This window comes from Sus scrofa, chromosome 1, assembly GCF_000003025.6.
Source record: "Sus scrofa isolate TJ Tabasco breed Duroc chromosome 1, Sscrofa11.1, whole genome shotgun sequence".
NCBI classification, from domain to species: Eukaryota; Metazoa; Chordata; class Mammalia; order Artiodactyla; family Suidae; genus Sus; species Sus scrofa.
Window position 1 is genome coordinate 157,841,487 of NC_010443.5, and position 26,810 is coordinate 157,868,296.

The 26,810-nt window shown below is 37.9% G+C and overlaps 1 protein-coding gene across 1 annotated transcript; it reads right to left on the reverse strand.

The window, feature by feature from the left end:
• Positions 1 to 25,427, reverse strand: SERPINB10 (serpin family B member 10). Its single transcript, NM_001244161.1, has 8 exons — positions 25,346 to 25,427; positions 20,765 to 20,942; positions 18,881 to 18,946; positions 18,296 to 18,433; positions 15,741 to 15,858; positions 7,274 to 7,416; positions 2,799 to 2,954; positions 1 to 1,086 (listed from the first exon to the last, which is right to left on the reverse strand). The coding sequence occupies exons 2-8, from the start codon at positions 20,930 to 20,932 to the stop codon at positions 682 to 684; spliced, it is 1,194 nt and encodes a 397-aa protein (NP_001231090.1). The 5' UTR covers positions 20,933 to 20,942; positions 25,346 to 25,427; the 3' UTR covers positions 1 to 681.

Below are 26,810 nucleotides of genomic sequence, written 5' to 3' on the forward strand. Positions count from 1 at the left end.
ATTTTTAATAAAATTTTTATTTTGGAATAATTTTAAATGCACAGAAAAGCTACAAAGATAATACAGGGAATTCCTGTACACTTCTAACAGTTTCCTCTAGTGCTAACTTCTACCATTATGGTGATACATTTTTTTTAAACTAAGAAACCAACATTGGTATGTTACTATTAACTAAACTCCAGATTTCATTTGGAGTTCACTAGTTTTTCCATTAATGTCAACAGAAGTATTTTTAAAATAGGCAGCGGGAAAGAGAGATTTAATTTTACATTGGTAATTTATGAAACATCAGAGTACTATTCTTGAGAAATTTCTTGTTTATCTGTATATCACCTTTGTAAAGATTTTTCTTCACTAAATGGTGCATGCGAAATATAAGTGACAGTGAAAATACAGTGACTAGGCAGCTCAAGCATTGTAAAACATTCAGTTGAAAAACCAAATTTCTAAAATGTAAGTAAAAGTCACAATAAGATGAGATGTTAAAAAAAAAAATTGCCATGCCCTCTAACTATGCGAATATGATAGAATCATTTGAATATATTATCTCAAGATAATTTTGCTGATATTCATATGTAAAAAAGAGCCAGGCTACAAATTTGCTTTTATTACAATTGTGTTTTTCCATCTTACAAATATTATTCACACTATAAGATGCTCTTGAGGAGAGAGATGCAGGGTCTAGGGGGAGCAGAATCTCCCATAAAAAAGAATGCTGTTGGTTTTGTTGTGCCTGATGAAGAAGAGGAATGGGTGATCTGCATTGATTTCAATGGAGGGGAGTTTAATTCGAAAACTCACCTCACTCCCAGTGCCTCCTGCAGCCTCTGTACCTTGTTCATTTACTTCCACAAAAGACTTGTGGAAAACATTGGACAGAAATAGGTTTCTCTCCAGAGACATTCCTGAGAAATCAGCTTTGCTCTGGCTAAAGGCATCACTCATTCCCATACTGCTCAGGGTTGACTTGAGATCATAAGTCTCTTCCAGTTTGAACTTGGGAAGGTGCAGCTCCACCTCATACAATTCCATCATGTCTGCACTGGTCCACTCACTCAGATTCTCATAGGTGATGGCCTTTTCCAGCTGCAGTTTGGAGTCAAGGAAGGAAGAGTCAGTAATTTCAAAGTAGACTGCAAAATTTTGGTTGAGGGAGACCTCTAGATTTTATACCAATGAATTATAATCACTCCCATTACCAAAAGTAATAAAACATACACATCTAGAAATTCTTTGTTTATAATGAGAGACTTCACACTACTGACATATTGTTTTGCAGATTAATAGCTCTTAAGATATAGGTTTCTAGATTAGACCTTGATTCAAAATCCAAGTACTCCTATAATATGCAGGACATCAACTACACATGCAAATATATCTGTATAAATATGTATTTAGGTGTTGTTGACACAAAATCATGTACTCTAGGACATTTTGTATGTCAGGGCACAAAAAAATTAGTTTTATTAATATGGGAGACAATTCTTTGAAAATAAAATCTCAGATAAAATAAAATCTATAGCCTAAAATCACAACAATATGAAATTAGTAATCATAAACTATGAAAAAAAAAGAAAGAAAAGCAAATCCCCAAATTGTAACAGTAATACATTTTTAATAGTGGTTTCAAGGGCGCTGTTTCTCCCCTTTATAGTTTAAATTTTTAAAACGACAAAAATATATTTATATATACATGTGCATATGTGTATCTGAGAAAAAATGATGTTTGATTTTGTAAAAAACATGTTTGTTTCAAAGCATATGTTTTTGGTATTCTGAGAGGGTTTCTAGATCCAAGTATTGCTGTCAACAACCTATTTGTAAATGATATGCATTAATAATGTGATAATATCTTCATGTCAGGAATCTGCACTTTTAAAAAGAAATACTTGTCTTCTAAGGGTGTAACTGCAATGATTTAGTATTCATATTTGGTCTTATTTTTACCATTCTCTCTAGTTCCACAAATTTTATGACACTATTTAGAAATCTCTTTGACACACTAGTAGGGCAATAGAAACTTATAAAAAGTCTGGTGCACATGAAAAATTAGGCACAGAGCAAAGAAATACAGACCACTTACTGCATGAGAACTAGTGTTCAATTTAGATGCTCAAATTGCTCAGAGACGTGGTCTGACCAAAGTTATGTCAAGCTTAAGAGAAGTTTGACTGATGAACAACTTAAATAATACTTGCTGATGCACTGATACAGACTGTATCTCCTAAAGAATATTTGCCTGATTAAAAATGTTTAAATGTTCTAGAATCACTTTGATTTAAAATGTACAGCTAGATTAAGGCAAGTGATTTTAAAATTAACTAGGTAGATCCAACCAGAGGGAGAAGAAGGACCTACACTAACTGAAAGATTGTTATGATCAATCCACACAGCTTTGTGACTGACAAAGAATATCTCTATCTGTTGTTTGTGGGGCAACTGAATGCTAAAGGTGTCTATAGATTATTTAACCTTCATGAGGAATAGTAATATCAACCTTACAGAGTTTTGTAAAGCTTAACTGATATTGTGAAAATACAGTAACTGGGGCTCAAGGTGTGTTGATTGCCTTCCTGACAGAAGTTAAAGAACTAGATCATGTTTTTATGTTTTTCCCAAGAGGGATAAACACTAGAACCATCTTCATGTCGGAAAGACTGATGGCCTTTTTGAAAACTTTTCTCCTCATACAAATGAATTTGTATGCAAAACAGAAACAGACTCACAGATATAGAAAACAAACTTGTGGTTACCAAAAGGGAGGGAAGAGGGGTGGGGTTAACAGTGAATGCCTTTACCTGATCCAGCCCACTGATGTCTTCTGGCAGTAGGATGAGCAGGCTGAGGTCACGGCTCTCATAGAAGAGCTGAAGGCCAATGGCTTCTGGCTTTTCTATGTGAAAAACTTCAAGTTTTTCTTTCATGGACATCATTTGCACAGGTTTGCTTGTAGTCTGTGGAAGATACACAGCAAAATCGCTGGGGAGGTGCCCCACCAAACCCTCCATTCTTTTGTTGTTGTTGTTGTTGTTGTTGTTTGTTTTTTAGGGCCATACCTGAGCTTTATGGAGGTTCCCATGCTAGGGGTCGAACTGGAGCTACACAGCTGCCAGCCTACACCACAGCCACAGCAATGCCAGATCTAAGCTGCATCTTCGACACACACATAGTTCACAGCAATGCCAGATCCCCAACCCACTGAGCAAGGCCAGGGATCAAACCCTCATCTTCATGGATACTAATCAGATTCATTTCCATTGCGCCACAAGGGGAACTCCCAAAACCCTCAATTCTTCATCATCATTGGTTTCCAGGAGTCTGGGATACTGGCAAGTTGGTGATTCCCTGCTAAATGCCAAATAAAGTTATTCAGATCTTTCTTTCTGAAAATATGTGTTCCATTGGATAACATCATCAATAAATGATAGGGGAGTTTCTCTGACACTATTATGGCATCCTTTATAAATCACGGCAAGCTAGATTTTATCAGACACTGAAAAGGGCATGTGATCTTATGCAAACTATTCCATGCCAATGACTCAGAAACTAAGTAAGGTGTATTTCACATACAAATATTTGAGATAATATTTTAGTACCATAAAACTGAAATTTACTAAGTGAATGAAAATACAAACAATAAAAGTAGGAGGTAAGATTTGCAAGATTATCATATTTGATAAAGGACTGGTATCCAAATTTACAAAGAATTCTTAAAACTCAACAATAATAAAACAAAGAACCAATTTTTATAATAGGCAAAATATCTGATCTGGTACTTCACCAAAGGAAGACATACAGCATATGAGAAGATGCTCAATTGTATGTCCTTAAAGAATTGCAAAGTAAAACAATGACTATACCACTACACACCTAATAGGATGGCTAAAAATTCAACTGACAACACAAACTGCTCATTAAGATGTGAATCAACAGGTATGACAAAGGAGGCAAGAATATACAATGGAGAAAAGACAGTCCCTTCAATAAATGGTGCTGGGAAAACTGGACAGCCACATGTAAAAGAATGAAGTTAGAACACTACCTAACACCATACACAAAAATAAACTCAAAATGGATTGAAGACCTAAATATAAGACCACATCTAAATATAAAACTCTTAGAGGAAAACATAGGCCAAACACTCTCTGGCATAAACCACAGCAATATCTTCTTAGATCCATCTCCTAGATTAATGACAATAAAAACAAAAATAAAACAAATGGGACCTAAGTAAACTTAAAAGTTTCTGCACAGCAAATGAAATCCTAAACAAAATGAAAAGACAACCCACAGAATGGGAGAAAATATTTGCAGACAAATTTTCTGACAAGGAATTAATCTCCAAAATTTATAAACACCTCCTGTAGCTCAATACTAAAAAAACATACAACCCCATCAAAAAATGGGCAGAAGATCTACACAGAAAATTCTCCAAAGAAGACATACAGATGGCCAAAAGACAAATGAAAAGATGTTCAACATCACTAATTATAAGAGAAATGCAAATCAAATCTACTATGAGGTACCACTTTACACAGGCCAGAATTGCCATCATCAAAACATCTACAAACAGTAAATGCAGTAGAGGGTGTGGAGAAAAGGGAACCCAGTACACTGTTGGTGGGAATGTAAATTGGTGCAACCACTATGGAAAACAGTATGGAGATTCCTCAGAAAACTAAAAATAGGATTACCATTTGATCCAGCAAACCTACTCCTGGGCATCTACGCAGAGAAAACCATGACTCAAAAAGATGCATGTACCCCAATGTTCATCAAATCACTATGTACAATAGCCAAGACATGTAAACAGCCTAAATGTCCATTGACAGAGGAGTGGATAAAGAAAATATGGTACATATACACAATGGAATATTACTCCACAATTAAAAGGAAAGAAATAATGACATTTTTAGCAACATGGCTGGGCCTAGAAATTATCATGCTAAGTGAAGTTAGTCAGACAATGAGACACCAACATCGAATGCTCTCTCTTACATGTGGAATCTAAAAAAAAGGACACAGTGAACTTCTTTGCAGAACAGATACTGACTCACAGACTTTGAAAAACTTAAGGTTTCCAAAGGAGACAGGTTGAGGGGGTGGAGGGATGGGCTGGGGGGTTGAGATGGAAGTGCTATAAAACTGGGTTGTAATGATCATTGTACAATTATAAATGTAATAAAATTCATTGAGTTAAAAAAAAAAAAAAGACATAGAGCGACAGGAACTGACATTCTCCATCAGCAAGAATGCAAAGTGGAAGCCACTTTGGAAGACAGTGTGGTGGTTTCTTACAAAGCTAAACACTGTCTTACCATGTGATCCAGCAGCCATGCTCCTTTACCAAAATGAGTTTAAAACATTTCCACACAAAATCTTACACACAAACGTCTATAGTAGTTTCAGTCATAATTGCCAAAAACTGGAAGCAACCAGGATGCCCTTCAGTAAGGTGAGTGGATAAACAAACTCTTTATCCATATAATGGAATATGTTCAGCAGTAAAGTGAAATGATCTATCAGGCCATAAAAAGGCATGGAGGGACTGTAAATACATATTGCTAAGTGGAAGACAGTCTGAAAAGGCCACATACTATACAATGTCTATTATATGACATTCTGAAAAAGGCAAAACTATAAAGATAGTCAAAAGATCAGTGGTTGGAGTTCCTGCTGTTGCACAATGGGATCGGTGTTTCTGTGGCTCCAGGACACAGGTTCAATCCCCACCCTGGCACAGTGAATTATAGGATCTGGTGTTGCTACAGCTGCAGTGTAGATTTCTGGCCTGGGAACTCCATATGCCACCACTGATTGTCTGAAAACTGTCTCTTGCATGCAACCATATGGTTACAGCAATAGGTCCTGAGCAGCACTGCTTATATGAGATGACCCCAGGACTAAAAAAATTTAACAAACTTTGGCCAATTAGTTTCACTCCTCGGGAATGAGACCTAGCAGACTGGTCTCTAGAATGAAGGAGATGGGGGTAGTTATGTTCCACCATGGGAGACTAGAACACAGAGAAATTAGACTTCAGTCTGAGAGAATAATGATAGGAGAAACAGAGGTGAAAAGGTAGAGAATGAATCAATATCTGAACACTTATTTGGACTCAAGCCCCAAGAACCAGCCACATTCCTGCCCTCAGGTACATCTATCACCTTTCATATTCTCCCTTGTTGCCTAAGCAAGCTCATATTATAAAAGCAAGTGTGTTGGAGTTCCTGTCATGGTGCAGTGGTTAATGAATCTGACTAGGAACCACGAGGTTGCAGGTTTGATCCCTGGCCTTGCTCAGTGGGTTAAGGATCTGGCGTTGCCTTGAGCTGTAGTGTAGGTCGCAGACACAGCTCGGATCCTCCGTTGCTGTGGCTGTGGTGTAGGCTGGTGTCTACAGCTCCGATTGGACCCCTAGCCTGGGAACCTCCATATGTCATGAGAGCAGCCCAAGAAATGGCAAAAAGACAAAAAACAAACAAACAAACAAAAAACAAACAAGTGTCTTATGTCCTAATACTGAGAGAAATCTTAATGAAAGAGATAAGATTTTAAAATATTTGTTTCTTTTTCTCATGAAAGGGTAAGAGTTTGGTAGAAGACAGTACTGGGTTAGTAGAACAAGAACAGAATTAGTAAGAGAAGAGTTTGGGGTTATGGTTCTGGTAGACTTCTAACTTAAGTATGGCTTTAGTCACTTAGCCACATTGCATATCTAACCAGAGATATGTATGAAATAACTACCTTACCTATTCTACCATAGTTGCAGGAAGGACCGAATAATAAAATATGTGAATAGTCTATTTTCAGAGAAAAACACAATGAAAGGGGAATTTCCAAATGGGATGGAACTGGGGCTTTCAGTTTAGCTGTCCCTGCCCTAGTAGGGCCATAGTTTACAAGAACATGTATTCAGAAAGAAGAGTGAATTTAAAAATAGAATTTCCAGAGTTCCCATCATGGCTCAGTGGTTAACGAATCCGACTAGGAACCATGAGGTTGCAGGTTCGATCCCTGGCCTTGCTCAGTGATAAGGATCTGCCCTTGCCGTGAGCTGTGGTGTAGGTCGCAGACACGACTCAGAGCCGGTGTTGCTGAGGCTCTGGTATAGGCTAGCAGCTACAGCTCCAATTAGACCCCTAGCCTGGGAACCTCCATATGCCACGGGAGTGGCCCTAGAAAAGACAAAAAAATAAAAAATAAAAAAATAAATAGAATTCCCTTTACAATGCCATATAAAAATCCATACTGGTTGTTAATAGGTTCCTACCTTGTTTATTCTGAAAGGCTTTTCTGTGGTATTTTGGACTGAGAATTGATGTTCCCAGGTTCCTTTAAAGTAAAGGGCATTCACCAGGACCATTCTGGTTGCAGAATCCACAGCATCATCAGGTAGGAGATTTAGGATTTTTCCTACAAGAGCAAAAGGACATATTTCAAGTGATACAGTTGCATCTTGGGGAAAAGCTACACTTATAAAAATGGTGATTATGAAATACTGTTAAACAATAACATATCCGCCAATGATTCAAACTGGGAAGTTAGTATTGATAGAGTACTATTAATATATCCTATTTAAATTTTATCTGTTGTTCTAGTAAAGTCCTTTCTCTGAAACAAAAATCTCAAGTTGCATGTAGTTGTCATTTCCTTCTAGTCCCCTTTCATCTGAGGCAGTTCCTCATTCTTTTTTTTTTTTTTTTTTTTTTTTCCCAGATCCACACCCATGGCATATGGAAGTTCCTAGGCTAGAGGTTGGAACTACAGCTGCCAGCCTATGCCACAGCCACAGCAATGCCAGATCTGAGCCACATCTGCAACTTACAGCTCAAGGCAATGCCAGATCCTTAACCCACTGAGCAAGGCCAGGGATTGAATATTCATCCTCAGGGACACCAGCCAGGTTCCTTACTGCTGAGCCACGATGGGAATTCCTCTTTTTTCTTTTTTGGCTGCAGGCACAGCAAGAGGATGTTTCCAGGCTATGGACAGAAGTCACACCACAGCAGTAATCCCAACCACAGCACTGACAATGCTGGATCCCTAACCTGACCCACTGAGCCACCAGGGAACTCCCCCCATTCAATCTTTTTCTTTCATGACCTTGATACTTTTGGAAAGGTTTTGTAGAATGTTCCTCAATTCTCAGTTCAGATTTGTCTGATGTTTCCTCAAGATAATATTTAAGCTATGCATTTTTGTGAGAATATACTGTTGTAGGTTGAATTGTGTCCTCCAAAAAGATATGTTAAATCCCAACCCTCAGTCCCTGTGGATGTGATGCTATTCATAAAGAGGGTCTTCGTGGATGCAATCAGTTTAAATGAAGTCATTCTGAGTTAGGGTGGCCACTCATTCAGTGACTGATGTCCTTATAAGAGGAAGGAAATTTGGACACAGATGCACAGAGAGAAGGCTGTGTGAAAACACAGAGACATAAGAAAGACACAAAGAAGAAGGTCATGTGTCAACAGAGCCAAAGATTAGAGAGATGTATCTATAAAAAATATTGATGCCCAAGTCTTACCCTTAGAGATCTGAATTAATTCATTTGGGGCTGAGCTTAGGAATCCATAAATTCAATTTAATGTGTAGCTAGGATGAATAGCCACTGATTGGAACAGTCTTGTCTATTGACTTTTGTACCTCTCTGTGCACCACAGTGACCAACGAATAGTTAGCTTACAAATTATGTAATAAGTAAAGACACCTATGTCATTGTGAGGTTGGGACAAATATCTAGGAATTCCTCCCCAAAACTGAGAGTCTCCCACACCCAGGGTCAGCACAACACTCACTACAGACAAGTTATTCTAATCAGAACTGCCAACTAAAGACAAGTGAACTGGAATTCTCAAACACAAAAATAAGAAGAAAACCAAAAAGATTAAACAATGAAGAAAATCAACATCACGAGAAAGAAGTACCAAACTCAGTAAGTGAAATGAGAAAGCAGAACAGTAAATACAAATTCAGCAAAACAAAGACTTACAAATAAGCAAAATTCATTCATTTGGAAAGAACTGATGGGAGAACTCACCCATGAAAAAGAAATAACCAACAATCATAGATCTTGAAGGGAAAAAACAAAGTAGAAAATCTGTAATTGTCAAACTAAAACTCTTAATTAGATGGACCAAATAATAAAATGAGTATCATAGCTGGAGCAAATCGATGAGCTGGAAGAGTATAACAGAAGGACCAAAGGATGAAAGGTAAGTATAAAGGGAAGACTGAAGCATGTAGGACAGATCCCAAGATTCCAAATTTCCTTATAGGGAGTATGGAAGGTAGGAATGGAAAGAATGAAGAGGAGAAAATGGTTAAATAAATAATAGATGCAATTTCCTTTCACTAAAGGAGTCTTTAGATTTAGTTTTTAAAAGTGTGCAAGGCAGATTTTGTTTTTTGTTTTTTGTATTTTTTTTACTTTAAAAAGACTTCTGCCTAGAACATAATGTTGTAACTTCAGAACACCAAAGAAAAAGAAAATTATGAAACTTCTGGGGAGAATATGGGGCACAGTTGTGTTTTCATCAGCAGCACTGGGTGCTATTGTCTGAGGAAAATTTTTGAATCTTCTAGATTCAGCCACTCCATTAACATAGTGGAAAGAGCAAAGTTCTCATTGTGGCTCAGCAGTAACGAACCTGAATAGTATCCATGAGGACTCAGGTTTGATCCCTGGCCCCACTTAGTGGGTTAAAGATCCAGTGTTGCCGTGAGTTGCAGTGTAGGTTGCAGACAGAGCTCAGATCCAATGTTGCTCTAGCTGTGGCATAGGCTGTCAGCTGCAGCTCCAATTCAACCCCTAGCCTGGGAACCTCCAATATGCTGCAGGTGAGGCCCTAAATAGCAAACAACAACAACAACAACAACAAAAAACATAGTGAAACCATAGTGGAAAGAAAAACAAGGGTATTTTTCAGATATTATATTTCTCTGAAATTTTGTCACCTGTAGACAATCTGTCCCCCTCTTCAAAAATTACAAGAGAAAGTATCCAGTAAATAAAAGTCAAAGGGAGGAAGATATGGGATATAAGAAACCATGATAAAGAAAAATCTGTAAATATTTGTTGACAGACAAGATTTTTTTTTGATATCATGACATGAAACTAAAAATTCCAGCCACAGGAGAAGTGTAATGGAAGAAAAGAAGGTGAAAAGTGAAAGCATGTTAAAATTTTTGTTTTATTTAAGAGAACTAAATACTGGATTAACTCCAGACATTAAAAATATATTTTTAAATTTTCTATGTAGTATATAAATGATATGTTTTACATGGAAGTGCAACCACTAGAAAGATGGAAATAACTTCTGTGACACCCAAAAAACTAGAGAAAAAAGTGGAACAAAGAAAACTTTATCAATGCAACAGAGGAAATGAAAGGAGAAAAAAAGAAATCATGTTAAATATAAAGTCTTAAATTGAATAGAAAGCCTCAAACAATAAGACAGCAGAAAGGCCAAACATACTAATAATTACACAATAAATGTGAATGGGTTAATTAGCCTTTTACAGGAAAGTCACAGCACTCTATTATAATGTCATTACATTTTTGTAAAGAAAATACACAAACAGGGAAAATGGGAAACAAAAGCTTTCTAATTCTTGCTTTATATATTGCTGAATTGAATTTTTAAAAAATAAAGATTTTTTTAATGTAATTAAGTTTTTAAAATAGTTAAGAACAGTGGGTTCCCATCATGGCTTATTGGTAACTAACCCAACTAGTATCCATGAGTGTGTGGGTTTTATCCCTGACCTCACTCAGTTGCCATGAGCTGTGATGTACAGGTCGCAGTTGTGACTCGGATCCCATGTTGCTGTGGCTGTAGAGTAGGCCAGCAGCTGCTGCTCTGATTCCACTTCTAGCCTGGGGACTTCCATATGCCATGGCTGTGGCCCTTAAAAAAAAAAAAAAAAAAGAAAGAAAGAAAGAAAAAGAAAAGAAAAAAAGAAAGATTAAAAAAAATTAAGAATAAAAAATGTAGGTATGGAAAACAATAGTAGGTACATGAAGAATGATAAAACCATTCTTAAATGAAATCAGAGTTCTGGCTTTCCCTTTCCAGTCATTTGCTGGTCAACTGGCTCCCGGTGGGGATGAGGATGTGGAGGAGGAGGCTCCTGACTTGGAGCCTGTGTCGCTGGTATAAATATTCTCACCACACGGATTTCAAAGCTTTCTGAAACATTTTAGTATTTGTATTTCTATCTCATTAAATACAGTGTATTAAACTTAATTCAAAACTCATTGATGATTCACCATGAGGAGTCCTTCTGTGTTATATTTTAACTTTTCTTGTATGGAAGTTTTATTTTCATAAAGTTGTGTCATCTTTAATTATTCTATCATTTGATAGAGCTATAAATACAAATAGAGAACACATCAAGGGTTGAGGTTTGCACAAATTGATCTAATTTTGGTTGAGATCCAGTTGATTTAAGTTTTATTGGACTGTATCTAGGTTCATATGCTTTCAAGGAAACTAGCCTCTTGAACCCAGAGCCATGGCAGAACATTTAAAATGGAATTAATTTCACAAAGGATGTACAAAATGCACTTATGTACAACTTCAAAATAAGACAGCAAAATTTGAATCTAAAGAAAATGCTTCACTATCCTCTAGCACTAAGGGCCATCTACTGGCTCGATCATTGCTTAAACCCTTGGTCATTCTAGGTGATGGGGAGGACATCCTTTTGGCAGATATTCATGGTAAGTCGTGCTGCTGCATACATATTAATGTGACACTAGAGTCCCCAATGTACCAAGCACATGATAGATTCTGAGGTTAAAAACATGTATACAACGGCCATCACTAATCCCCACTGTTAAGGAGTTTATAGATTGTAAAGAAAACAAATCAAAAAAATACAAATTGGAAAAAAATAATTACAAATATGACTGATATTATCATTGAGAATTTGACTCTGAATGCTGTGTATGTTTTAGTAGTCCATATGGCTACCTGGAAGAAGACCTGCTTGAAAGCTTGAGGAAAGATGCTTTTTTCAGGTGGTTCATATAGAACCTCTCTATGCCAAAGAATTACTAGCAACTTTTCCTTAAGATGTGTAGAGCTCTGCCTTGACAAAGTCAGTTTCTAAACAGCTGATTAATTCCTTACTTTATTAGATGTTGAATAGCCCCCACATAGCTGATCTTTGTGTCTAATATGTAAAAGAAAATACAGAAAGATTACAGCTTTCTCTCGAATTGTAAGATTTCACTTCTAAGAAATAGAATCATCAGGGCCAGCTGGAGGAATAAAGTCATGGGCTGTGGGAAACAGAGGTTTAATAAAAGATTCTGACCATACCCACGGTGAGCTTAGATGGGGGAGGGGGGAACCTCTCATTGGATGAGTATTATGACAACAGAGAATTTTTGAAAGTGTGGCCATTGTGTATCTCAACCATACAGTTACTATAATCTTAAGTCTACTCTTTCCTCCATAATTTAAAAGATTATTTATTTAGTTCTTCTTTGAAAACAAATTTGAAAGGCTTTCAGCTATGAAAGGCTTTGCAGCGATGAAAGGCACAAGATGAGTTACCCCCAGTCTTCCTGTCTGTAGGGTCTCCCCCCCCCCATCTTCTGGAAAACAGAATAGGCACTGGGTAGAAACTTGAGAGCTGAGATTTAGTCCAGCTCCAATACTGTTCGTTCTCTTACTTCTGCTATGTTGAGTTTGTACTATATATTACAAGGTGCTTCTGCCTATAGTCATATTTGGTCCTAACACGCGGGCAAGTGCAATCACTGAGTGCAAGTACTCAGTAAATAGTAGCTAATCTATAGTTTTCAACCAGACTTACTTTTGGATGAGTCCAAATCTGGTGTAAGTTAAGCGTAATGGTCATTCTTGCCTCACCATAGCTTCTGAGTCACTAGTCCATTGGAAAAGGAACTGAGAATTTAGAGCTGCCAACTTCCTCCATTCACTTCAATAAACATTAATGTTCTGAACAGCTGCAGTGAGCAGGACTGTTATGTGCTAATGATTCAAAGCTGAAACTCCTGTAAGGCAGTGTGATTGCAGCTGGAGTCCTTGAGTCTAGTGGGGGAGGCAGGGACTTCAGCAGTTAATTTCAGTAACAGTGTCAATGGAAGATTTTCGACAGAGGGATTTGGGAGCAAAGAAGAAGGCTCTTAGCTCAGCTTAGGAGCCAGAGAGTTCCTGGAGGACATTATGCCTGAATGAAGCCCTAACAAGTTATCCAGTGGCCATGAAGGGGCTGGGAGTGGCAGGGCATGGAAAAGGTTTCTGACAGAGGGAATGCATGAACAAATGCATGAGCGAATCAATACAGGGAGTTCCAGGGACTCTGTGCCGCTTAGAATTCCTGAGTATAAATTTTGAGTCGGAGAATGACAAAGAGTCGAAGTGGAGAGACAGGCAAGTCTCCATGGCCATGCTGAGGCTTCTGTGTGAGTTTGGGGAACTCGAATTCATCCGGTTGGGCATGGGGCACCACGATAAGTTCTGAGGATAGACATGGTCTACCTGCTCTAGTTCGTATTTTAGATAGGTCCTTCTAGTGGCTGTATGGAGGTTGCATTTGACAGGAGCAAGATTAGAACGGATTATTGCATTGGCAGCAGGTAAATGATAACAAAGCCAAGAGTAGAGGAGGAAGAGCTTGAAAAGTAAAGGTGAGCTTAGAAACACGTAAGGCACCAGAAAGGAGAGAATTTAGACTATCTCTCAGATTTCTGATGTGGTGGCTACAACATCACGGGGTGCCAAATGAATGCATTAAGAGAAAAGGTATGGGAAAGCTGTTCTGAATATGACTTAAATATGTTGAGTTTAAAGTATATAGGATCCGGGTGTTCCCGTCGTGGCTCAGTGGTTAGCAAATCCAACTAGAAACCATGAAGTTGCGGGTTCGATCCCTGGCCTTGCTCAGTGGGTTAAGGATCCGGTGTTGTCATGAACTGTGGTGTAGGTCACAGATGTGGCTTGGATCCTGCGTTGCTGTGGCTCAGGCGTAGGCCTGCAGCTGTGGCTCTGATTCAACCCTTCACCTGGGAACCTCCATATGCCACGAGAGCAGCCCAAGAAATGGCAAAAAAGACCAAAAAAAAATTTAAAATAAAAAATAAAGTATGTAGGATTGTCAGCAAGCATCCGACAGGAACATACAAATGAACTCTGAAGTTTGGTGGGCTTTGGGGATGGGGGGAGGTTATCCAAACATTCCACATTCTTTCATGCAAAGCAATGGCTTAGTCATTAATATTTTTTCATGTTATAATGATTTTTATTTTTTAAAATTTACTTTTTTTTTTTTAGTCTTTTTAAGGCCACACCCTAGGCATATGGAGGTTCGCAGGCTAGGGGACAAATTGGAGCTGTAGCTGCTGGCCTACACTACAGCCACAGCAATGAGGGATCTGAGCAGCATCTGCGACCTACCCCACAGTTCATGGCAGCCCCTGATCCTTAACCTGCTGAGCAAGGTCAGGGATCAAACCTGCATCCTCATGGATGCTAGTCAGATTCATTTCTGCTTAGCCATGACGGGAACTCCATTAATATTCATTAGTGATTACAACTTTTGTATTTCTTCGTGAGATACAAGGGGCCATGAATAGATACATTGATTTAAAAGGCAGTGTGGTATATTGAAATGAGTTCAGATTTCAGAGATAAACTGACCTAGGTTTGAATCCTATTTATGAAGCTTTAAACTACCTGATATTAGTAACTTAATTTTCCTAAATCCTCAGTTTCCTAATTTCTAAAATAAGGATCATAATAAGAGACTACTAAATTGCTTATAAGAACCCTTCTACTATTCCCTTTTTAGAAACAGAATGCTCAAATTTTAGGTGAGCATGTGGCTACCCAGACAAAAACTACATTTTAAAGACCTTTATTACAGCAAGTCTGGGCCACTGACTATCCTGGTTTGCCTTAGATAGAGAGATCTTCAGGTGCTACAACAAGGCAAGTCCCAGGCAAACTGGGACAAGTTGGTCACCAGAGCATAAAGTGTGCCTTATAACCAAGTTTAAGATATGAGTGGGACTGATGTGTGAAACTCTCAGGACATACCCTTAAAAGCACAGAGGCTTTCTTTTCCCTATTTCTTTTCTCTATTTTCCCTATCTCCCTATTTCAAACTGACAAATGTAAGAATCATCTTAGACAAATATGAAAGTCATTATCTTGAGGATGGCAGAGCTGATCCACTAATTTGGGTCTCTGGGTGGCTTTTAGGGACAGAATGCGTATTTGCCTTGTGACTACTAGGTCAGAGAAAGACAAACTGTATGTTGAGTCTCTTTGTTATTGGAGCTTAGCCCATATCCCAACAATACATGCACTTATTTTGAAAATTACTTAAGATTATATAATACATTTAATACCACATTTTTATTATTAATTAGCAGTTGATTTTCTTTAGAAAGCACAAATACAGCAATATTCCTAAATTTCTTTTTGAACTTTCCTGCCATTTACTCCTGGACTCCTCTTTGAAATGAGTGGGATTTGATCATTTTCTTCTCTACTTGGTAAAGTACATGTCTTACCTGGTTTAGATAAGACTTATTGGAAAAGCTTATCTAAAAATTATGGGCGAAAATAAAAACAAATATTTAGAATGTGTCCACAGTTCTAGTTAAAACATGCATATACTTACACAAGACACAAATTCAAAATAATAAAACAATACTTGCAGAAAGCACACTGGTGAGCACCTTGGAGAAAGCTTACCCTCCGTCTGGCTTTCAACCCAAGAGTTGATCTCCTTTCTGATTTGGCCAGAAGCTTCCATAAAGTTCACAGACTGTGGCTCTGCACCAAAGTATGTTTTCATGTCTTCTAAATATTTCTGGAAGATATGAGTAAAATCTTTTTTCATATAATTTTTTTCCACAACTGAGAAATCAAGTCCATTTAGATTATTGGTAAAAAAAAAAAAAAAAAAAAAAAAAAAAAAAAAAAGACAAAACCCAACAACCCAGATAGATGGACAGTTGCAAACCCTGTTGCTCCCTTCAATCTCTCCACACTCCAGCTTTGGTTAAAACCTAGACACCCCAGGGTTCCCATCATGACTCAGTGGAAACAAATCCGACTAGGTACCATGGGGTTGGCAGTTTGATCCCTGGCCTTGCTCAGTGGGTTAAGGATCCGGCATTGCCATGAGCTGTGGTGTAGGTCACAGACAGCTCAGATCTGGCGTTGCTGTGGCTGTGGTGTAGGCTGGCAACTGCATCTGATTAGAGCCCCAGCCTGGAAACTTCCATATGCCATGGGTGTAGTCCTAAAAAGCAAAAAAAAAAAAAAAAAAACCAAAAACTAGATACCCCCATATGTAAACATAGCTGGGCACTGATTTCCCATGCAAAACTCCAGGTATGGAAGGAAAGCCCACATCCCACCACTCTGGAGCCTCCACATCCTCTTCTATTTTTTATTCATCCCTAGGAAATGGGGCTAGGATGAAAAGGGGGAGCATTCTAGAAATGCCAAGAGTGACTCTGGCCAAGGGGCACTGGGAGTTGTCCTTGGCTTTCTGTGGCAGAGAGGGAGCCAAATTAAGACCTGTGGGTCTGGTAGCTGCTGGCTGTGGGCTTTAAACATCTAAGACCCTGAGAAGGGCTTCTGAGGGAAATGATATATGCTGCCATGAAAACTGATTTCCAAGAACCATCAAAGGTTTCATCAGGCATTATAAGGAAAAAAAGCAGACCTCCCACTTCCGGCCCTTTGATGTTCCACCCAGTGACCGTCATCCTAAATGGGCTAGAGCCAAGGTTGCTGTTTAGGATGGCAGCTGTCTTGAAACATAATTTATTCTTTGGGACATCTGTGGTGTTCCTGAGTTTATTACTTTATGGAGGAATTAAATGCAGTAAAAAGTGGTGAATTAACTCAGCTTCCAGGCAATGGTTTGATGATTATAAAGTCTATAGTTCTGTATAATTTATAATCTTACAAAAGAATGCATAAATATTCTTGAAGTATCATTCCTTGTCTTGACTCATGGGTTCTGACCAACCTCTCTGAGCACAGCCAAGGCTGGTGGATATTTTAAAAGATGTACTGTTTTGTGTTTCTCTGTCTTTCTCCTTTCCAAGTGTCCAGCCCAGCCAGCTCAATCATCTCTCCTGTATCTGAATCAAACCTGAGCCCTGAGACTATCAGTAATAACAATGCCTCTAAGACTTCACTTGGCTGCTTTTTTGCCTTTAGTCATAACAAAGCCCAAGGCCCAAGTCCTGAACATCTGGGAATTGGCCGGGTATGGACAGGGCTAGCACTACCGGAAATCACAAGATAGCTTGAACTTTTCTATTCCTATCCCTCCACTCTATCTGATTTCCCTGCTCTTTACCCACTGGGCACTGGGTCCTGGGTCCTCCAGCTCTCTTCTGAAATGGGCCAAAGCTTATGATGGACAAACGTGAAAGAAGTAAATGTCTGGCCTGGTTCAGGGCTGACCCCTCTGAGAAGCTCTTGAGTCTGAACTAAGGTTGAAATCATTCACAGTCTGCCTTGTGGGGTCTCAACCATCAGAGAAGAAGAGAAGCTGATATTATTCCATGTTAAGAATCTTTCTTGGTGTTCCCATGGTGGCTCAGCGGAAACAAATCTGACTAGCATCCCTGAGGACGCAGGTTCGATCCCCGGCCCTGCTCAGTGGGTTAAGGATCCTGAGTTGCTGTGAGCTGTGGTGTAGGTCACAGATGCAGCTTGGATTCCGGCTACTGTGGCTGCAGTGTAGGCCAGCAGCTACAGCTGTGATTCAACCCCTAGCCTGCAAACCTCCACATGCTGCGTGTGGCCCTAAAAAGACAAAAAAAGGAATCTTTCCTAAGGTCTCTAAAGTCATGATGTGAAGTGACTTATCTGATCCAAGAGTCTGCTTTGCTCTTGAGGACAGTCTCCACCCATACTCCTTCAGACTTACCAGACTGAGTTACTCTGTATCTTTTTCTGCCTTTCCCATGAAACAAATGTTGGCCCAGGGATTATATAAACCACATCGCTATGTGCTTCATGGATTGTTCCTGGGGTGTACCCCCTTTTTCTTGGCATAAAGATCTGACCACAAGATCTGGTTTGAGATATGTTATTGGTTTCCTTTACAACTCAACACATTGATTGGTCTAAGTGATTGTTTCTCAGAAATGCTGACTGCATACACCACATACGTTAAGCTTGTCCATGGGATCCCTAGGGAAATGTCCAAAGAGTTTATTGGTTTATCTCACATGGCTTTTTTTTTTCCCATCAGCTTAAAATAAGTTGTTTGCTCTTACATTGCAAAATGGATATGTTTTCTCCCCATAGATCCTATTGGCTGTTTTAAGTATGCAAGCATTGCTGGAATTGTTGATTTCTGAGATAAGTGCCTGGAAATCAGAGTGTATTTCTTCAACATTGTCCATGTTGAATTCCTTTAAAAGAAAATAAATTGGTCAACTAAAAAGGTTCAATAAGAACTACATATATATGAACAGCTTATGGTAAATGAAACGGTTTAATGTCTTATGAACAAAAGTGAAATCACTTATATGGTAGATAAAAATATTTTCTTTAATATTATCAGTGCAAGAATGTAGAAGTTGTTAGGACGTCATTCGCTTCACATTTAGTTTGCAAAGGCAAGAACAAGGTTGAAAATGGATTAGTTTTGAAGGGGAAGAAAAGGAAGAGATAAGGGAAAGAATATGACCCTTCCAAAAAATGTAGATATTGTATACTCTAAAAGAATTTCCATAATTTTAGTATATGTTTCTAAGAAAAGTTACCTATTAAATATTGCTTAAATTAGCCACTAAAGTACATGTGCTAAAAGTACTTTCTCTTTAATTATCAAATGTATATTGAAATGTAAGACATACCATTCTCCTTTTCTTTTCACTGTCAGGATAAGATTTGCTGTCCTGGTCTCTGCTAAATTGAAGAACCTACAATTTCAATTAAAAGGCAATATATGAGCACATTTTGCAGAGATGTAATCATATGAAATACACTTCAGTAACTGTAAGCCAGTCTTTCCTGTAGATACACAACATATAATGAATGAACCAAGGGGGCTCTGATTCAACTTAAACAGTGTGTTACCTGAACTGATAGAATAAACAAAGTGCTACTTTTAAATAAACTCCTAAGTTGAATTTAATTTGCTAGTCTCTTTATTTTAACACCTTTTATAGGACATTGAAGATGATGTTGAGAATGATGTTTAACCCTTAGGGCTAAAATTATTTTGTTTTCCCTGTTTCATTTTATCTGTGGTTGTTTTTGGGGGAAAAGGCTAGGTGTTCAATTGTCATTTAGACAATTTAAGCAAAAGCCACCATTGCTCCAATTATCTGGAAAATTCATGAATTTAGTTATTTTTTTCTGCTATAGTTCTTGTTGCCTACCACCATGACATGTAGAGACAGATTCTTTGTCTTCACCCCAGGAATTCATGTAAAAGTTCACAGGAAGGATGTGGATATTTGGTTTCCCCTGAATTGTACAATAGAGAAAATGAGATAATTCTATCTCCCACATGCATCCTGGACCCACCTCACAGTAGGGAATTAAAAAAAGCTTGTGCTGACACATGGTGGCAAACGGAACCACTTGCCATAGCAAAAGAGGGGTGTATAGGCAACTCAGTCTCAACTGCAAATTGAAGCTGTTAATATTTAAGTAATATTGACATAAAAACAAGGGTAAGCAATATATTTATATGAAGTGAATCCAGATTGGACTCTAAGATTGTCTAACACATTCAAGCTTAAGTCTTATAATAATTAGCCAATTATTGATAACTAGCTCTGAACCAGGGTTTTTCTGTAAACCAAGACTTTGTTGTTGTTGTTTTTGAACCACAGAATATCTTATAAATTACAATATAAAGGGAATATCCTAGGTATCCTAGGCCCAAACTGACAGAATATGTATTCTGCCTGTCTCATCAGAATTAGTGGCTATGTTCATTTCCATACGTGTCACAGAGGGCACCTCTTGGGTGGAAATTCTGTCACTTAGCTTTTCAATTGTTGTATGATATGAGCCAAATTTAACCTCTTCTGTTTTAATTTTTATATATTTATATGTTTACACGTGCATAGATAAATGTATACACACATATATGGTGATTTGATATGTTTACATGTGCATAGATAAATATATACACACATATATGGTGATTTGAAATGTTTTGCTATTTAACGCTACAAAGACACACTATGCTTTGAGGGTTCTTACATCAAATCAGTACTTGCTTATAGATTAATACTGTTTTACTATTTTAATGCTCTTAATGGGGTCTTTAGATTCGTCCAGATCACCAGGGGTTGAATAAAGAAAGAACCAAACAAAGCATGAGGAAGAGAATTCACTTAATTTTTTAATTTGTCTTCATGAAAATCCTTCTGAGATTAGTAACATGATGAACTAATTCTGTTATTTAAAGTATGAGCCACTACCTTCTTGAAATATTATAATAATCAAAATAGAATTGTTTTTGGTGTTGAACCAAATGTGATAACCTCATCATCCCTCCATTTGATATTGCCAGAGAACACAGGTTCTTAAATGGTTTTCCTAGAAACAGTTTTCAAATTGATTCACTTTCTCAGACTTCTTCTTATGGTCTAGAAAATTTATTTAAGTGTGTCTTTTATTTTGGAGGACATGGTTGTAAAATGTGTAGAGAAATGAAGATAAAAGGCAAGCAGAGCATTCTGTCTTATGGCAACAGGGGATGGTTTACCTTTCTCACTCACCTGGGCCATTTGGGTTGCAGTGGTACCTTTGGTGCCCAAATACACCATGGCCAAGGAGGTTGAGATGCCCCAGGGAGAAAAGAAGATATTTTTACCATCAGCAGCTTCAGCTAACTTTTTGCTAAACTCCACAGCAAATTGGTTGATAGATTTTGCTAGAGAGTCCATTGGGAAAAATCTAAGAAAAATAAAGCAGAGTTAGGGAACATGTTAATAATCCTTTCCATTTATTTCATTTTTGTAAATTGATTTGTTAGCTTACACAATTATTTTTTAAATCATTTCATTGAAATGCAGAAGAATGTATTATCCAGTCTGATTATGTATAATTACTATAGTATAATTACTATATATATGTGTGTATGAATATATACATATACATATATACATATATATACACATATATATAAAAGAGCTGAAGGAACTTCAGGAAAATTCCATTCTAACATTATTTTAAATATTAGAAAACTGAAGTTCAGAGAGTTTAAGAGAATTGCCTCAAAGTGTAGAGCTAACACACATGAGAGGACAATTGGATTCTGGTCAGTTAGCAGCTCCCTGTTGAGAATGCCACAATGTAAATGGCAGTAGAATCAGGTCTCCTCTCTCTCAGCCCTGTGCTGCTTTTCAATACACCACATAACATGCCGACTTTACCCATAAATATAGGCTAATTATACATCTTTTCAACTTTGTATTTTTTCTCACTTGTCTTTCATCTGTATTTTTATACTTTTAAAACATGTTATTCCTTCACACCTTGATATAGGATATCTTGGTTCCTTGAATGCCTTTATCCTCCTTTATTCTGTTGAAATCCAACTCTGTTCCAGATCCTTTTTTTCCTTTGGAAGCTTTTCCTGACCATTAGGTTTCATGGGAGCATGTTTACCACCAAAGTCCCATAACTTAGCTTTTGCCACTTGCTTGGCATTTGTCACACTGCTAGTTCTATTTTCATATGTTTTTATCTCTGCAAGTCCAGGGAAAGTTCCTTGAGAGTGAAGTTTTCTTGCTCTGCTTTGTGCATCCAACAGCACTCAGCTCAGGACTTTGCACAAAGTAGAAACTGACAACTACTTATTTACCTCCTGTTTAGAGGGTTTATTATTTGGGCTCTAACCACCATTTTTCATCTATTTAAACTTGAACTATTTCTCAGGTTAGTGGAAGTGTTTATAGAGAAGTGGAGAAGTCAAGACTCCCTTGCCTTTGCTCTCACTCACTTGAGACCCTCTGAAACCAGTACCAGTCTTCACAAACAAAGAAACTCAAGCTTTCTCATTTTTGAAAATATCACATTCAACTTCTAAATTTCACCTCTAATTACTCTGATATTTTGATTTAAGACTGGGTCTCTATCAAAGAAATAGTGAAGTTTAATCTGTTGTTATTTTATTTTATTATTATTATTTTTTGTCTTTTTGCCTTTTCTAGGGCTGCTTCCTACAGCATATGGAGATTCCCAGGCTAGGTGTCTAATTGGAGCTGTAGCCACCAACCTATGCCAGAGCCACAGCAACATGGGATCCGAGCCGCGTCTGCAACCTACACCACAGTTCACGGCAACAACCAATCCTTAACCCACTGAGCAAGGGCAGGGATCGAACCCACAACTTCATGGTTCCTAGTTGGATTCATTAACCACTGCGTCATGGCAGGAATTCCAACCTGTTGTTATTTTATAGCCAAATACTTTCTCAAACTGGCTAAGTGATTCAAAATAAATCAAATTCCTAGGCCTAGAAATTCCCCTTAGTGCCAATGTTGTATAGAACTTGGTCTTGCACTGACATCATCTGGGCCTCTGAGAAACCTAGACTGAGAACTTTGGAAAGGTCATGAGGTCTCTAGACCAATGATTGAATCAAGAGAGAGGCTTGTGTAGACAAAGTGTTGGTTTCATCATGACCTGGATTAACCATGATACTATGGAAATCCCTCTTGATCCTAAGTTTACACTTAACCAAACAGCTTCCCAGCCTCTAAATCCTCCCAGTGGTAGCTCCCGCCTATTCCAAAAGCTGATGATAATCCTACGCTAGCATTATTTGATTAAAGAAAAAAAGGTATAGATTTACTCATTTTGTAGTAAATCTATACCCTCATAAAATGTTCAGAACTTGCGTGTAAGTACTTTTTCTTGACAGATCCAGTGCCATCTTAGAAACAACCTCCCTATTTTCCTTACAAGCTGTATTCATTCAAATGATGTTCTGTTTATTGCCTGTCTTTCAAGAACTCATGAATTACTTTCATATGAAAAATGCTTGACTCCATGGCCAAAGCATAATTATCATGAAGAGAGGAGAGGAGAAACTACTATCTTAGGGCATAGGATTTTTATCTTTCTACTTATGGTTTATGGTTATTCTAGAGTTTAGTTACTTGTAACAAAGTCCTGAAAACAATAATTCTAATGCAAGGGCTAATTTCTTGTGGAAAGTTAATATCCAATTATCTTCCCCTTCATTAATTCTTTTATTCATATCATCATTAATATATCAGGTAAAGCCCAGAACATACAAGAAAAACAACTCTTACCTTCAAAAAAATGTATAGAAGTACTGAGCCAGGCTTTAGTAAAGTTAGCTCAGCAGTAAAAAGTGCTTTCTGAAAAATGCAGAATTTGGGGATGAGATTTTACATGAAATAATTTATCCATGGAAGGGTTGGACAGTGTTCTTTTCAGAGAAGACTATAGATGTCTAGATCCAAAGCCAACCGTGCCATTTGCAGAATGAATTGATCTTTTACAATTTTTAGGAGGTATATAGATATATCAGTTTGCATACATATAAATATATATTTGTAAAATAACACCTCAATCCACAAAGGGGCTTAGCTAGAGAAATACAAAAATAAGAAAAGTACAGTATCATTCATGAAAATGTCTCATCAGAGATACACATACTCCTAGCAAATCAGAGTTAGAAAGAACTTTGGAATCCCTCTACTCAAATCGTCTTATTTGTTCTGCTAGGAAACAGAGGCCCAGAGAGGTGAAATGTGCTGACTAACATGCACAGCTAACTAACAGCAGAGTTATAACTGCAGTCTCATTCTCTGGGCTATAAATACAAATGCTTTTGTCATTGTATCTTTGTTTAAATGATATTTATTTTTACCATTATAGTTGGTTTACAGTGTTCCATCAATTTTCTACTGTACAGCGAAGTGATCTCATCACACACACACACATATATATACATTCTTTTTCTCACATTATCCTCCATCATAATCCATCACAAGTGACTAGATACAATTCCCAGTGCTATACAGCAGAATCTCATTGCTTATCCATTCCAAATGCAATAGTTTGTATCTATTACTCCCAGATTACCAGTCCATCCCACTTCTTCCCCCTCCCCCTTGGACATATATCCCTCTCTTGAGCATATATCCAGACAAAATTTCCTTGAAAAAGACACATGCACCCATATGTTCACTGAAGCACTATTCACAATAGCCAAGACATGGAAACAACTTAAATGTCCATTGACAGATGAATGGATTAAGAAGATGTGGTATATATACACAATAGAATACTACTCATCTGTAAAAAAGAACAAAATAATGCCATTTGCAGCGACATGTATGAAACTAGAGACTTTCATACTAAGTTAAGTCAGAAAGAGAAAGACAAATACCATATGATATCACTTATATCTGTAATCTAATAAACGGCACAGATGAAGCTTTCCACAGAAAAGAAACTCATGGACTTGGAGAAAAGACTTGTGATTGTCATAGTATCTTATCGCCTTTAAGGTTTTAATGGTAAAAGGGAAAGATTGGGTGATGAAACAGGGTGAACAGGAGGAGGAAGAAAAGAGCAATGATGATGGGCTGGAGGAGGAAACAAGGAGGATCCCCTTCCCCTTTTCTACTGGGGGATATCCAAGACCTCCTGACTTCGCAGTGACACTGATGGTATTGCCTGCTTTGTGAAAGTTTGCAGATCAGAAAAGGATATCTCCCCCTTCCCCAGAAATTTATATTTGCCTAAAGCTATTTCTGAGGGAATTAGTCTGGGAGGGTTTATGACGAGCATGTAGTGTAAGGTTAGGGGCTTAGATTATTCCATGAAGGAGAAGAATGCTGATGCACCATAGAACGGTGGCCAAGACTTGAAGTTGGGTGGGGGTAGGGGGTAGAGAGTCAGATCATTAGTTCCCCACATTAATGATGATGGTCAAGTTCATGTTGCCCAGTCCACACTTCTGAAGAGTTAGAAGGGTTTTGGCTCAATAATTCTAAGAAAATCCTATTTCTCCTTGCCTATGTTGACAGACACAGAGTGGAAAACCCAGGAATGTGACTGGAGGAAACTCTACTCATAGTTTCACAGTTCATGGTAAAACAATCTCTCTACCATCTTTAGAAATGAGTGCTCTCTCCTGCCTAGCCCTCTTTTCAGTACAATCTTTGAACCAGCTCAGGGTTCAATCTCTCAGACTTGCACAGAATTCTTGGGGGGTGCTTTGTGGGAGTTCTTGAGAATTTGTTATTTAGCTAGGCACTTCAACAGAAAAAGAAGACATAAATAAACATTTCTAAACAAAGAAATATTTACAATACCTTGTTGTCTTTTACTGGAGCAGAATTGGCAATTTGTTCGTTCAGTAAGAGATTGTGGCTGGGTGAAGTAACTTTTAACTGTAGAAATAATGTTTAGAGATTCTAGCACCACCCTTTCCTCAGCCCCACCCTCTGATTCACTTTCACAAGCCCATACACTCTTCCTTTCAAGTTTATCTTGGCCAGAAGCTCAAATAAAAAGATAAAGGCTTTACCTGAATTACTTAATTAACCACATTTTCCATGTTTGTCTGCATGTAGAAACCTGAATTCTGACAAATTGTAACTCACCTTTACCTGGCTTAAGGTCTCTTGTTTCTCAACAAGTAGCAATTAGTGGTTTTCCACAGCAGGTTTTTTTTTTTTTCCTTCTTCTTCAGCAATAATAGAAAGTTTCACATTAGTGGAATAATAATGGACAGTGAAGTGGAGAAATTCTCAGTGGAACATTTACTGTTAAACTGTTAAAGGGAGCATAATTCCAAATAGTTGGATGTCCACTGTCCCCACCCCAGGGACATGAGGTCTGGATCAACAGTTACTGAGTTGAACATTGGTTCATCACTTTCTGGTTCTCTTTTATTTCTGTCTGTGAATGCCCCTCTTTACTTATTAGAAAGGGAAAACAGCAGGTAACAGTTTCATCCTCTCTTGCAGTAAGCACCTGCATGGGGGATGGTGATGGGAGTGAAAAGAGAGATGGAAACAGAGGACAATCCAGAAGGGATCGAGGGAAAGGAGAAGCCTCTTTGTTTATAACGTGTTATTTTTTACTTCACAGTTTCTATTTTTCTCTTCATGGGGCACATGTGGTAACATAGCTCAGAGTTTCATATTTCAGTGTTGATGTGGAGCCAAGAGCAAAGTGTTGCTCTGTGTTTCACTGGAGACTGCAACTTGTGGTTAGAAACTTCGCACTGCCTGCCTGACATGTGCTGCGCAGGTGCTACTGTCCACAGAGGCCTCCAGACTATTATTAGCTGAATATATGGAGACTTTGATAGAGGGACTCAAAAGTTCATCTTAACTGGCAGTGGTTCCCCAGAGAATGACTTGGGCTGCATCCCTGCATGGCATAAGGAGTTGCTCTAGTCATTTATGTTAAATACATCCATAGATTCTGGGGACCCAGTCAAAAAATTTTTCCATTTTCTCTAAAGACATCAAGTAAATTTTATTCATGTTTTCCCACAGACCTCCTCCAGATTCTTTTCCCACTCACTTCTGGATTAAAGTCTTTATATACAGATATACTACCTATGTTGGTATATTTTTGGTTTTGCATTATTTTGATGTCTGTGTGGAGGGGGTGGGGAAGAGAAAGTGGTAATAATATCCGAAGTTAACAATATAATATTATCAACATAATTTTGCTTGTTTGTTGCTGCTAGGTATGGCCTGCCTTATGTATATTTAGCATTACCTACAGATATTACGAATTGCTAATGGGAATGGAGGACTAAGA

What these genes read in the sequence shown, in the direction of transcription:
- SERPINB10 (NM_001244161.1), bottom strand. Translation starts at nt 20,932, where the DNA reads ATGGACTCTCTAGCAAAATCTATCAACCAATTTGCTGTGGAGTTTAGC. An exon ending in GTGAAAAGAAAAGGAGAATG is followed by an intron (nt 18,434 to 18,880) that starts GTATGTCTTACA and finishes TTTCTTTTAAAG; the next exon opens with GAATTCAACATGGACAATGT. An exon ending in ACATCAGTGGGCTGGATCAG is followed by an intron (nt 1,087 to 2,798) that starts GTAAAGGCATTC and finishes TCCAAACTGCAG; the next exon opens with CTGGAAAAGGCCATCACCTA.